Here is a 15,135-nt window from a genome sequence, read left to right as displayed (position 1 = left end):
TTTCATTTTTAATTAATTAATTAATTTACTTGGGTGCCTCAGGTCTTAGTTGCAGTACATAGGGTCTTCCTTGCAACATGTGGGATATTTCGTTCCAGACGTGGATTCTCAAGTAGGCTTCTCCAGTTGTGGAATACAGGTTTCATCGCTTTATGGCATGTAGGATCTTAGCTCCCCAAGCAAGGATCAAATTGGCCATCCCAGCATTGAAGGTGGATTTTTAAGCACTGGACCACCAGGTAAGTCCCTCTCTTATTTTAAACCTAAATTTTAATCTTTCTCTAGATCTTCGAGACACCAATGAAACAACACTCACTTTGGTCAAATGCATGGTCCCTTATCATTTTTGCTGCTCAGAATTCTGGGCCATTCATGGTAGCACCTGCTTTACAGCTTGTCCTCTACCTGATGGCTTCCCCAATTAGACCTAAGGGCCTCTGCTAGAAGAGATCATGTCTTATTATGTGATTACTCTCATAATCTCACTTGAAATCCTCATCAAAAGAACTCACCACTGTTTGATGAATGAATGAGTTAATGAATAAATGAGAGCGGAAACAAATGGTTAGCCTCAGATAATATACAATGGTGGTGGTATTATATATACCTTATGATATTAACACTATGAAGGTATCTTACAAATCCTAAAGGGTAACAGATTTAAAAGATGTGTTTTCATATAAGGTAAAACACTGAAGAACCTACATATACATTGACATTTTGATCCCTGTATGTTTGACTTCTTGCAATTTGGTTTGTGTTTGCTTATTTTGTAAAATTTAAATCGAGAAGGCATAAATAGGGAATTCAACATCTAGCACGCTGCAGGTTCTTAATTAACACCACATACCATTCACAAGTGTAGGTTTATTGACTCCTTCATAGATCCAAAGGCCAGACCCACCGGAATTGGAGTATACTATTACATGAGAGTACCACTTGTATGCCATGATGGGTAATGCCATTGATGAAAGATCTCTGTTTGATTATTGAGAGGGAGCATTTGAGGTTTACTTGGTTGAAAACTTACATGCTTCAAAATGTTTCCTATTGGCCCCAATCTCAGGTTAGTATTATTCTTCCTAAAGAGAACATGTCTTTTTAGGTATCCACAAAGAAAATATCAGCTACACTGCCCATGTCACCATTCACAAGGCATTGGCCTTGAGAGTAGTCGCATTATAGAGTGATTTTTCCAGGTACAAAATGATTCCTCAGTGCTAAATCACGCTCTACTGACATCTCGGTTTCATTGTTGATTAAATAGAAATTCTTCAAGCTTGAGAAAGCCTGGCTTTGGTATTTATGACTTCTAACAGCTCTCTTGGAGAAGACTCTTGAGAGTCCCTTGGATTGCAAGGAGATCAAACCAGTCAATCCTAAAGGAAATCAACTCTGACTGTTCATTGGAAGGACTGATGCTGAGGCTGAAGCTCCCATACTTTGGGAAGGTTGACTCATTAGAAAGATCCTGATGCTGGGAGAGATTGAAGACAGAAGGAGAAGGGGGTGACAGAAGGTGAGATGGTTGGATGGCATCAACGACTCAATGGACATGAGTTTGAGCAAGCTGCAGGAGATAGTGAAGGACAGGGAAGCCTGGCATGCTGCAATACATAGGATCACAAATAGTTGGACATGACTGAACGAATGAACAACAGCAAGAACTCTATTTGTGTGTGTGTGTGTGTGTGTGTGTGTGTGTGCCAGTTGCTCAGTCATGTCTGACTCTTTGCAACCCCATGGACTGTAACCCTCCAGGCTCCTCTGTGCATAGAATTTTCCAAGCAAGAATACTGGAGCGCGTTGTCATGCCCTACTCCAGAGGAGCTTCCCAACCCAGGGTTGAACTCATGTCTCTTGCATCTCCTACATTGGTAGGTGGATTCTTTACCACTGAACCACCTAGGAAGCAACAACTCTCTTTACCATCTATTTATCTTTTTAGCTGTAGGTCTTCCTCTAGTGTCACTGAGCAGTAGAAGTCAGGAACAGAGTAGATGCACCAGCCCCCAAATATATTACTTGAATTAGTTCAAACAGCAGCTGGGTATAGGTAGGTATGATTTAAGGCCAAAGCATTTTAAATCTTTATTCCTTTTTACTCATATATATATTAATTTTTATGTTCTCTTCCCTTATGGTTTATCCCAGGATATTGAATATAGATCCCTGTACTACACAGTGGGACCTCATTTTCCATCCATTGATATAATACTTTGCATCTACTCACTCCAAACTCCCAGTCCATCCCTCCCTCACACCCCTCCCCATTGGCAATCACAAGTCTGTTCTCTATGTCTGTAAGTCTGTTTCTGTTTTGTAAATCAACCATACTTCACTAAAAGTAAATTTAAAAAGGATAAATTTCTACTCCTTCATTAACTATCTATGTGATTCTGTGAAATAGACATTAATATTCCTATTTTCCAAATGAGAAACTAAGACTCAGATAGGGTAAGAGGTTTGTCTTAAAGTGATATAGATAACAGACCAGGCATGGAATCCAAGTATTTGTGACAGAAAAAACTATGCAGTTCTTTTAGCAAATTAATTTTCTCATGTTGGATATTTTTATATGCACAGTGAAAAAAACAACATCTCTCTTGTAGTTTTAGTGTGACAATAAGAAGGAAAGTGTTGCATAAAGTACTCAGCATGGACTTCCCTGGTGTTCCAGAGGTTAAGACTCTGAACTTGCACTTCAGAGGGTATGGTTGGATCCCTGGTCAGGAAAGTTCCACATGCTCCGGGGTTTGGCCAAGGGAAAAAAAAAAAAAAATCCAACTCAACTATTAAGACTCCCTCATCAAGAAATTAATAAATAGTTTCTTTAATAAAATAAAAATAAAATAAAATAAGCTACTTGACCTACAATAGGTCCACAAGCACTGGCAAGGTAGTTATTTTATTTTTGCATTATTACTGCATGAGTATATTTGACTCATGCCAATCCTCCTCATAAAGCCCATAGCTCTTAAATGAGAGCTTTGCACACAACAAACAGCCCTGGCAACCAAGGACAAATTGTCACACTTTCCAAACCAAAGTGTCAGGGCAGCGAGAGCCTCCATGTTGGCCTTTTGCCAGGGAGTATCTTCATGTGCTCTGGGGTGGTGGCATTTCTCCTTTCAGTGAAAGAGATGCTCTAAGGCAGCCTTTAATTATCCAAGACCTAGTTGAACAGTTGGGGCTCTCAGAGTACTCAGTTGAACTGGATTTGCCTTCTCAAATGGCGCTGTCACTAGCACTCCTGTGTCCTCCCCACGGATGGATTTCGTTTTCTAGGCTCAGCTTTCAGCAGCCCCCAGGTGTTGGTGTCAAAACTCCTTCCTCTACAGTTGGCGTGCCTTCAAAGTGCTTTTAGCCTGGCTCAGATGTGCAGATTCTGGGAGATCATTTGCCTGATCAAATTTGAGGCCATTGGGAATTTAAAGGTGTCATGAAAAATAAAATAGATTCATATATAATTTAAACATTTGCTATTAAAAATACGATGAGGGTCTCCCACACACACTTATTATATGTCTGTTTGGACTGAGAATCATTTTTCCTCTACAGACTTAAACCAAATACAGATATGAAGGCATGAACAGGAGGTTAAGATTAACAGAGTCCTTCATTACTTCTTGTACCTCTGATTATGTGACGTGAGGAGAAAGCAGAATCCGAAAAAGATATTTGGAAAACTGATATATATTTTAAGTACAAGCACATTGCTTTAAAATCTATTGAGTGATGAGGCTCTGAACCTCGAAAATGATAAAGGGCTTATCTATTTACTGTCTCTCAGCTACTAATTAGAAGAGTTGGTATTTGAAGGCATGATTGTCTGGCCAAATTCTCTAATCAGTTCCTCTGATAGCAAAAAGTATTGTCAAAGTTTAAGATACCTGACTCATTTCAGTATTTAGAATTGTGGACTCTCTTTTGGGCAGGTTGGGCCTCTCCAAAACATTGATGGTGGAGCTACAACTAAAATTCAAGACCTCTTCCTGGTCTTGTCTTGTCCACTTACAAACGACGTCTGAGCCCTCTTAAGAAGCAAAGCAGCACTGCCTTGTCTGTGCCTCCTTGTATTAAATTCTAGGTTATACGTGTTATTTTTTTCTACACAATAGGAGGTGGTAGGGTGATAATGATAGGGAAATTTTATGGAGGGCTCTGAAGATGATGGACCTGGCTACTTGGTTTGCATGTATTGTTTCATTTACTCCTAAAGATCTTTAAAGATTTTTGTTTTATTTTCCAATTTAAATATGAAAAAAGTAAGGATTATGGTGGGTCATTTAAGACACAAAACTAGAGAATGGATATTTTGTGATTTGAACCCCAGTGTGCCTGGTCCAGGTCTTCCCAGGTAGCACTAGTGGAAAAGAACCTGCCTGCCAATACAGGAGACATAGGAGACATAAGAGTCATGGGTTCAGTTCCTGGTTTGGGAAGATCCCCTGGAGGAGGGCATGGCAACCCACTCCAGTATTCTGGCCTGGAGAATCTCATGGACAGAGAAGTCTGGCAGACTATAGTCCATAGAGTCACAAAGAGTCAGACATGACTGAAGCTACTTAGCATGCACACATGCATGTGCCTAGTCCAAGTCCATGTATGTCCATACTCCTGGATTCCTTTAAGCCTTGGTCCTTGCCATCCCCTACCTTCTCTGTGGTGTCAGATGACTCCAAGCAGAATTTCCTTCCCATGTCTTTTTCAAATGGCTCTGAAAAGGGTCTTGGATACCTTTTCTTGCTAAATATGTATTCTCATCTCACTTAGTTTCTCAACAGAGTTGAAGGACTGTCCATTTCTCCTTGATTAAGCACTTTGTTTTCTGGAACCCAGCTTACTCATCTGTTTTTCTTCCTCCCTCCATGTCTGGCCCTTGGTTCTCTGACAGATCACTGTTCCACTGTCAAAAATTTTCTAGTTATACTCACACTCTAGACTATCTTAATTGGTCTCTCTCTCTCTCTCTCTCTCTCACACACACACACACATATATGTATATGTCTATATCTATACATGTATATGCTTCCCTGGTGGCCTGGTGGTAAAGAATCCTCCTGCCAATGCAGGAGACAAGGGATTGATTCCTGGGTGGGGCAGACTCCTTGGAATAGGAAATGATAACCTTTTCCAGATTCTTGCCTAGGAAATCCTATGGTTAGAGGAGCCTGGTGGGGTCACAAAAGGTCCATGAGGTCGCAAAAGAGTAGGACACAACTTAGCCACTAAAGAACAACAATAGATACATATAGGTATACATATATCTTCCACATGTCTCTCTGGACCAGACCTCACTCCTGAACTGCAGACGTATATATCCAGATACGTGCTCTGAATCCACAATCTATTACCTAGTGGGAATCTCAATCTTCACAAAATCCCAAGCTGGATTTTTTATCCACTTTTTCCACTTCACAGCCCACACTCCTCTAAAACATAACTATTTGCTCCCACCCATTCAGTCACTTAAGCCCCAAATTCTCATCTTTCTAGATTCTTTGTTTCCCTCATGCTTTCTCTTTAATCTGTCAGCGAGCCCTATTGGTTGTGTTTGGACACAGCTTTATTACAACTTCCGCTATGACAGCCCTGGTCCCAGACACCATACCCTACTACAGGCTTCTGAAGTGCATCCCAACTATTCTCTGCCTTTTCTTTTGTTTCCAAGGTCCACTCTCCACTGTGCAGTTTGATGAGATTTTAAGTTAAATGTGAGTCTGCTTCATTGACAGGCTCATTTGTGCCATATTTTGGATTCCATATATAAGGGATAACATACAGGGTCCTACCATAGAGCACATGGAGCTATATTCAATATCCTGTGATAAAGCATCATGAAAAAGAATATTAAAAATAATGTGTATATTATGCAAAACTGAATTGCTTTGCTGTATAGCAGAAATGAACAGAGAATTGTAAATTAACTACTTCAATAAAATAAATAAATTAAAAAAGAAAGCTAAATCTGATGTTGTCATGATTCTGTTCTGTTGAAAAACCATGTCAGTTTTCAATTTATGTTTGTTGGCTCCATACATAGAAATCTTAATAAACACTCAATGAAGTGAATTCCATTTCATGACAATGCATACTTAGTGTCTCAAACATATGGAATTAAGACTGTCTCTGATAAAAAGGGATAGCCAAGGAGAGGTATGGGGGATGGCTTCTGTGAGTGAGTGGGTGCTGAGGAAGGTTTAGGAGAGCACCCATCCCAGATTTCATGTGCATCCCTGAAACCAGAGTGACTCCTGAGCCTTGAACTTGACTTCTAATGAAGTCAGTGAGCTTGGTCTTGTATACATCTGAGCCAGTATAAACCACTGAGCTCTCAGAGAGCCCACAGCAGCACTTTTAGGCCTGGTAAAATCAATAAACCCAGGGAGTGTGAGGTTCATGTTTCTGCAGCAACCCCACAGGTCATGTTGTCTGGGAGTTAATGGTCTAAGGAATGAGAATGGGTGTTAAGGGATTAATTGTTTGACTCTTCATTAACCCAAGAAAACACAGTGAGACACATTTGTCTTCCACACAAAATCATACAAAATTCTCTCTTTATTAAATATACATTATTTACAGTGTAAGTCTTTCTTCTGTACAACAGGAACCATAGAAAACAAAGAAATCTAAGGCTAACTTTTATTTTTTTTTCCCCATACAGTGTATTAAGACATGTTACATGGTCTACAAAACTGACTTGAAATGAGGCAACATCACTTGGGATTCTGTTTCAGGAACAAATATGGGAAGGTCAAAAGGAAAAGCTAGACTCCAGAAGATCTACAAAGAGAGGTGACCTGTTTTGTGCTTTTGCCATTATAAGTATCTGACATATATATTTTTGAAGAAGAGGTTATTTTGTATTTTAACATTTCCTTGTTAAAAATAATTTCCCTGCTCTTTCCCATTCTTCAAGAAGGAGGACCACTCTATGCCAGAACAAAACTGATTTTCCATCTGAAGTGGACATTGTAATATTGCATAACAAGGATCAGCAAACTATAGCCCATGAACCGAATCTGATATGTTGCCTATTCTTGAAAACAAAGTTTTACTGGAACATAGCCATGACTCTTTGTCCATGTTTGGCTCACTTCCTACTACAACAGGAAAGATGAGCAACTGCAATGGAGACTGGCTGTCCTATAAAGGCTAAAGTACTGACTATCTGGCCCTATGCAGTAAACGTTTGCTAGTTCCTTACCTAGCATATCCTGGAGACTTATCTGTGGTTCCTCCTCAGCCTGCATTCCAATTTCCAGTGACACCTCCAGTAGATTGAGGGGAGTGACAGCCCAAAGTGGCACAGCATATCAGGAGACCTATCAACTACCAGATTCAGAAGGAAAGCATTCTTGATGTTGGACCTCACTAAATACAAAGTCCCTCTTGCCTTATAAGCACACTGTTGTAAGCAAGGTTTGGTATTTTTGCATTAGTATTTAAGGCAGGGCAAGGTTACACAGATTGACACTGCCATTCAGAGAGAAGAGACTATAATTCCTGTGAAGACTGGGGGATGATGTTGGCTATAATTAGGATGTCTGACTAGGCAGAAGCTCATTAATACTATTCATTAAGGTTTACTGAAAATTCTATCTATGGGGAGGCTTTCCAAAGAGTCTGCAGGGCAATACAACAGTCTATTTCATCTGGTTTTCATGTCCCCTGAGGCTACTTCTGGCATTGGAGGCATGGAAGAATATGATGTTGAGGAAAATTAAGACTAGGATTTAATCACTAAAACAACTAGCTTCACCTTTGATTGTGACCTAAGACAGCCCTCTTAATTTGTCCTGCTGTTTTTGTAAAAGTTCCCCTGTATAACTGGGGATGATTGAAGAAAGCAGTGTTCCCAGATAGTGTTGGGTGATAGGTCCCTGAAAGTATTCACTGTCAGGTATGGGGAGTAGCACATCTCATCATCATTCTGCCATGTCCACGCATGGCTGGACCAATAAGGGGGAGAGGAAGATCCCAAGGCTGATTTCAGGTCCTCGGGGCTTCTACCCATGGGGAATGCTGATTCAGGGTAGTGGGCCTAAGGAGCTTCCTCATAGCTCCTCTAACTGTTCAATCTGGGCAGATTAGATCATTGTGGTGATAGCTCTAAAGCATCCTAGAAAAATCCCAATGAAATACTAATCTAGAAAAAAAAATGTGGTTGTTGTACTGGGAAGAGACAAAAATATTGTGCCAAGTTAAGTAAAGAATCCCTCATGCAAACCCCATGATATTGCCTCTTTCCCTAATGGGTAAAGTGAAGATCCAAATGCACTAAAGAGATTCCAGAATCAAAAGCCAGGAAAGTGGGAAGAGCTGCCACCAGTGAGGCTCTCTGGAAGCAGCAACCCTTCTGTGGGAAAGTCATCAGTTTTTACCAAGTTTATGCCACCTGTTCTCTCTTTCTCCTCATCCTGTTCCCACCAAGTGTGGTCAAAACACCCAAACCACTTTTGCTTTAATCTTTGCTCATGTCTGTTCTACTGCTTTGTAGACTATAAATGTTACAAAAGACAGACAACTCACTTACAAAGTACAGTAGTTCACTAAAAAAAATGTGCTTTTCTGTTCTCCCTCAGAGTACCTTAGTGCAAAGTAGACAAAAGTTACTCAAAAGCAGAAAAAAGAGTTAAATATGAAAACCTCCTCTGAAAGTTTCAAATAACTGTTGACTCAAAAGAAAATGTGTTTCTTCTTATCGAACAGAGATGTATGGAGGATGTCATAGAGGAAGCCTGTATATCAGCCCTATTTTGACAAAGAGATTATGTAGGTATGTGTTTGTGATTTTTTTTTTTTCCCTTTAAGAGGTTCAAATATTTGGAATTTGTGAAGCAGAAATAAAAACGAAAGACAAGCAAAATCTGCAAATTAGATGACTTAACAAGTAAGAGTGTGGGTAAGGAAATGGAGGGTGGGTAAGAAAGACTCAAGAACAGAATAGAAATAATTCAATCACACTTTGTGTGTGTTTTTAACAAAACATTTTCAAACTGCATGAGAGACATGAAATAGCACTCAGTTGTCTTCCAAGTATTCTGAAAATTTTGAGTTTGATGGAATCTTCTTCCTTTAACCATCTCTGCATTGTCAGGAACAAGGAAGCCTCTTTATTGATTGGTCTATTCGGGACTTCTAGGACAAAGGAGGATTAAGTATGCCTCAGCCTTCAGGTTAAGAGCTATACACTGTGTCTCAGATTTCCTTTGGCAAGCTCAGGCTACAATATGGTTTTGATGGATTGTATCCTTGTAGAAATTCAAAAGATGCCAGTTATTGGTGGACAAGCTGTCAAGACATTTTATAGGAAAGAACTCAAGGGCCTGATTCCTATCTCTATAAGGGTCTTGGAGTCTCCCGGGGTAGCTCTTGTAACTGAATGAGCTTCTTGCAGAGATGAGAAATGTGTGATTTTTTTCAGAATTGGAAAAATCCCCCCAGAGCACAGATATGAGACTTCATTTAGATGGATGACACCTTTGAGTCAATGAGTTACTCAAAGCAGTGCTTCATCCAGTTCTCTGAGATCTTCCTAAATTGAGTCAATATGGTTCAGTAGGATGCAGTAGGGTTTTAGGAGAAGCTAGAGTAGGACAAAAATGCCTTAAGGAAAATCTGGAAGAACAAGGGCATGCAATAGGTCATGAATAAATTTCATAAAAGAACTGGGAAATGAAGAGGGGGAAAATGGAGATTGTTGTTTCCTACCCCAGATAGGGTCCCTGTGTGATCACTGAGGTCTGACCCTTAGAAGGAGGGCTTTCAGAATCCCCTACCCAGAGTTAAAACAAGAACGGAGAGAATACAGCTTCCCCAGAAGTACTCTAGAGATGGAGATCATTTATTCTTGTCCCTACAGAGTCAATCCATCTCCCTCCAGAGAAATATACCTGCAGAGATTGATACTTACTTTAAGAAAGGAACACAAAGCAGCTTATTGAAGGCAGAAGTAATAAACAAGAAGAAATATATAGAAATATTTTCCAGAAAGTACCTGTTTCTTTCAGTCTCCAGCAAGTCTATGACAACAATACATGCCTCCCCTGCCAGATTTTGGCTTTCCAAGGGCAAGAACAAGGTGCAGTATATGTTAATATACTCAGTATCCAACACAGCCCTTAGAGTATTGGGTAATAATTACTCCGTGAATGAAGTACAGACCAGTTTTCTTCTTTTGTTCTGATCCTGCTCCTGCTACCCTGTACTGGGCAATAGTCTAACAAAAGAAGGAAGTCAGGTTAGTACCATCTCTGTTATTACTCAAGGGCATAAAAACTGTTTGGAAAAAACCAGCCCTAGGATGCTTAAAATAAATATTACATTTGCAGTTCAGAGTAGAGAATAAGTGAAGCTTTTCTTAAAAAATATATCTAGAGAAGTGACAAATGTCTAACTCTCTAGACAAATTCTCCTATAAACCATAGCATTCAAACCTATGCACATAAGGAATGATGCAGCATTAAATATGTTTACGGTAAGCAAACACACCACTGCTTACATAAATAGATTTGTTTGGTGGGAATTATATAATTGAAATGGCCCCCTTAAAATGTAAAATTTCACAGGTGTTTTTGGTTTTCCTATAAAGCACATTCTATGAAATACTTTGGTAAACAGCAATTACCAAAGAGAGTTAAAGTATAGGATTATGGCGATCCAACTGGCCAACGTGTGCAGTCAGGAAACTCAAAGCAGAAAACTGTGGTTAAGGAGGCATCAGAATGCTTTCAAAGACTTTTGCTTTATATTATAATTGTTCAAGGATTGAAACATACAAATCAACAGTTGCACAAAACTCCATGGATTTTGGTACCAATGAGGAAATATAGGCAGAGTTCACACTTCTTTGTCACTGAAAAGTGTGTTTTCCTTTGGAAGGAGCAGCATGCTTGCTTTCCATATACATCTAGTGAAAGTTAGTGTTCTCTGGGGTTATGAAATATTCCAACCCTGTAAAAATAAGTTTTATTTAGCCCTGAGACTCTGCTTATAAGAGTGATGTGCTGATTGCACTGTCTTGGCATTCGTCATTAAGTCTGTGATACGTAGTATGTATGGATAGATAGTCTACAGATATGGGGAGGTTTGCTGGTAGATTCTGTAGTGGAGATGTGGCAAGGATGGAGTTTCCCAAAGTTTTCACCCTACAGAACTACCCACAAGCATAAGTAGATGAGAAAAACGAATACTCCAAATCGGCCTCTGTTAGTCCTCCATTTCTTTTATCTGTACTATGTCAGCAAAATGTAGTCCCTACTTCTCAGAGACTTGAATAACGAGCAGTTCCAGTTTTATTACTCAACCTTCTTTTTCTTTCCATTTCATTATTGGAGATGCTTCAGGCTAAACCCACTGCACTACATGATGACTTTTATTTCAGGGGACAGAGGACGATGTCGCCAAGCAAAAGGCTGATTTATAAAGTCTTTTTATGGAAATAGAAAATCCAAAAGTGAACATTGGAAGTAGGAGAGAACAGGGCAGGAGGAAACAATATTTTAAGATCTTTCCTGTTATGAATGGATCATTCATCTTATTAAAGTAAGAAGGGGAAAAAAAAAAGCCCTTGTTAGAATTACTTTAAAATAAATTTGCTAGCAAAAGGATATAATGGAAATGATTAAGTAAGAATCCACATAAAATTTTTAAAAGAGAGTGTGTCTTTAGAACACCTACTATTTGAGAAATATGATTGCAAACGAAATCCTTTCCCCATGTTCTTTCACATTGAAAGCCTGAAATAGACCTGAAATGGGGTGAAGCTGAGGAGCCCCTCATTGTGAGCCTCATCATGCAGGAAAGTGTTAAAACAGTCAGAGGTGACAGACACAAAAAGGAAAAGATGGAATTCAAATTGAGTCTGTCTTGTAAAGAAAATCAGCAAGTACTTTCCACATCTGTGGCTCATTCTGTTTGCATTCCCAGCATACTAGAACATTTATATAGTTTTCCCCTTATCTTTTTCCTGAAGATGGCCCAGAGGCAAAGAGTGAGGAATGTTCCTATAGCAAAACCACCAGGATTCTTACCACCACTTCAAGGATGAGCCCAATGATGTTGTTTCTTGAAGAAATGATGATGTTTCTCAGCTGTTTTGGTACCAAAATGATGCATACCCTGAAACATGTCACTGCCTCATCTGGGAGTTTATGCCTATAGAAGGAAGCATGTGGGGACCTTTATATACATAGGATGCAGCAGACTTGAAAATATGATGCGCTGTAGAACCTAAGGGCTCCTCTAAAATTATGAAAAGCAGTGGTAGCTTCCTGGAGCTAGTCAGAAAGCTTCATATGTCAGTTCATCCTAAACCTCCTAGAAAAAAATGGCTCAGTGGCAGACGTGGGTTATTTGTCTATTCTAAAATGTGAAACTTGTGTTTACGCTTTTCACCAGATCTTTAGTGAGGGGATGGAAGGAAAAAAATCTGTTTGGCATTTCTTTGCTTTCATGCAGTTTTTGTTTGTTGTTTGTTTGCTTTGCTTTTTGTTTTTGTCTTGTTTTTATTTTTCTTTAAAGCTGAGTTGAGATGATTTAAGCTCTTTCACAGAACCAAATACTATTTTAGACTTTGAGTTGCTTTTTGATGCAATAACTGATATATATATATATATATATATCAGTATAATAATCTCAGGAATAACCTAGCTAATATTTCTTACAAAATTAGAAGAGGCATTTTCGAAGTTATAGAACATCTACTTCCTAGCAGCTGTCTTTTTACCTCCTAGTTTCAAGCGACTATTTTCCATGCTTCTCCTAGGTTTAAGCTATTGTGTGCTGTTCTAAAGTGTCAGCCCCAGGAGACAGGAGAGAGTGGTAAGAAAGGAACACAGTAATAGCTTATGACTATCAGGAGTCCTATTTTTGAAAATACTCAGGGGATAAGAGAGTGAACAATGATGATGAGTTAGGGCAATGGGCTTCCTATAGTAAGGAAAATTAACACACAACAAACCTCTCTTTTTCCTTTTAAAGTGCCACTGACACAAACCAGGCCCTAGCATCTTCCTTTTTGGTACCCTGAGTTCTCTGGTCAGAGTGGACTTGAAGTGGGGGAGGGTGTCGAGGATGATGGTTACATGCCGAAGTCACAGAGCTCAGGTTCAAGGTAAGCCTGCAAGACTGAATAGTTGCAGAACTGAAGGCTGCATCTTAGAAATCAGAAATACAGAACAGAATATGGACATGTGCACACCCATGTGTCTCTTCCTTGTCTAAAGTAGTCAAATCAATCTCTTGAGTGATCATTTTCACCATGATAAGTTTGTTAAAGAGGAAGGCAGTGGTCATAGCTGCCTAGTATTCTGGGCTAGTTTGAGGGGATAGATGCTCTGGTGAATGCAGGTATGTCCCCAAAATAAAAGGGAAACAGAGAAAGATAATGACCAAAATTAAAGTATGGGAGAAAGTGGATAAGGAGAAATCAAAAATAAAAAAGAATATGAGATGACCCTGCAGTTTTTCAGATGAAATATTCCCGCTTACACTCGCTCACTGTGTTTTGTAAATCAATGTCATTTCTAAAGGAACTGTCCAAATTTTCTGGATATTCCTTCTCCTTCATCTGGTTGGTGCGATGTGACTGCTTATGCTGGTAAAGGAAGCGGCTCATGATGCCAATGATCGAGAAGATGATGAATATCACCACTGCTATTACTCCTGTTGAGAAAGAGGGACAAGAGAGAAGGCAATTATCACAGATCATCTGATCAGGAGAAAGAATTTAAAGAAGACAACAAGGTCACTTAGGACAAAGAACCAAACAAAAACAAACAAGCAACAAACTCTGCCACGTGTCCAGAAATAAACACAGGCTAAAATGTTTTCAGACTTCAGTTAGCAAAAAAACCCCTCTTTCAGACTAGTGACGGAGCAAGGCAGTTTATATCAGAGAAGGTTATATTTAACAGACTAAGAATGTCATCAAATAAACATGAAATCAGACTAGAAAATGATCTCTTAATAAATTCCTTCAAGACTTGCCTTCAAGAATATGCCTGAATCACTTTTAATTAGCACACTTCTTTGTCACCTTGCAAATAAGTAAGTATCTTAGAACTATTTCAGCACCCTAGAAAATAATATTTAAGTATCTCACTTCCCGGTACATACACTATGGGTGTAAATTTGTTTGCAATATATGTTTGCTTTACTAAAAATGTCTTATTAATAATGAAATGCTTACTAAACATTCAGGGCATTTTACCCTGCTGCATACTCTGTAAGATGCAGGGTAGTCTGAAGATGGTACCCTTCTGTCTTCCAGAGTCAACTACAATAGCAAATGTCTGCCCTACTGTGTCACATTCTCCCCTGCTTTGGATTGATTGTATGTGATTTTACTGGACCTACTTGGCAAGTCATCCTCACTGATCCTAAGGTCTTGACCCTACCTTTGGCAGGAATTCTCTTGAGAAGTGAATAGCAAAGTCAGCAAAGGATGGTAAAAATGTGGATACTGTCAAATTTCTAAAGAGAAAAAGAATCTATAGAAGAAAGAATGTTTCTCAACATTAAAATCTTTGAAAAATATTTATGATATTCAAAGATAAATTCATTCCTAATAAAGTATATTTTCTGCCGTTTTCTTATCTAAGTAGAATGACTCTTGAGACAAAATGTTTATTTTAAAAAGTAAGATGGTTTACTTTTTAAAATACTCCTAAACCATGATATAACATTTTCCCCAACTATTTTAGAACAAGGCAAAGTAAAACCAGGTAAGTTAACAAACCTAGAAATAAACTGGCTATAGTGAGTGATACCCAGGAATGGGCTGCAACTTTAAGAGATGAAATACAGAACTGGTTTCTACTTCTTCAGGACATGGAATATTTAGGGTGGGAGGCTGTGAACTCCCATGAATTTTCCTCAGGGGTTGGGGTGAATTTCCTGTTCTTAGACTCAAGGAAGCCTATACACTAGTGGGAAAAAGTCAGCAGTCACTAAAGTCTTTTACTACTTGTCAAATGAAAAATTATGTGAAGAGAAATAGGCATCAAATGGTTTCCTATATTTCTTGTTGCAAAACAAAAATCAACTTGGACTTTATTCCTGAAGCAGGAATTCAAGCCAGACATTTGAAGAACTTCGTCAAGGAAACGTGTGTATGTGTATGTGTGT

General features: G+C 39.0%; 1 protein-coding gene across 1 annotated transcript in view; it reads right to left on the bottom strand.

Moving 5' to 3' along the window:
* Positions 1 to 13,474: 13,474 nt before the first annotated feature.
* The window catches only part of CNTNAP5 (contactin associated protein-like 5), a 1,037,136-nt gene continuing 1,035,475 nt past the window's right edge, over positions 13,475 to 15,135 (bottom strand). Inside the window, exon 24 of the mRNA XM_010860827.1 lies at positions 13,475 to 13,671. Coding sequence (XP_010859129.1) covers positions 13,475 to 13,671 — 197 coding nt within the window. The remainder of the gene's footprint in view (positions 13,672 to 15,135) is intronic.

This window comes from Bison bison, unplaced genomic scaffold, assembly GCF_000754665.1.
Source record: "Bison bison bison isolate TAMUID 2011002044 unplaced genomic scaffold, Bison_UMD1.0 scf7180017864471, whole genome shotgun sequence".
In the NCBI taxonomy this organism is placed as follows: Eukaryota; Metazoa; Chordata; class Mammalia; order Artiodactyla; family Bovidae; genus Bison; species Bison bison.
Note: the sequence above shows the minus strand (reverse complement) of the source record. Positions and strands in the feature narration are given on the sequence as shown.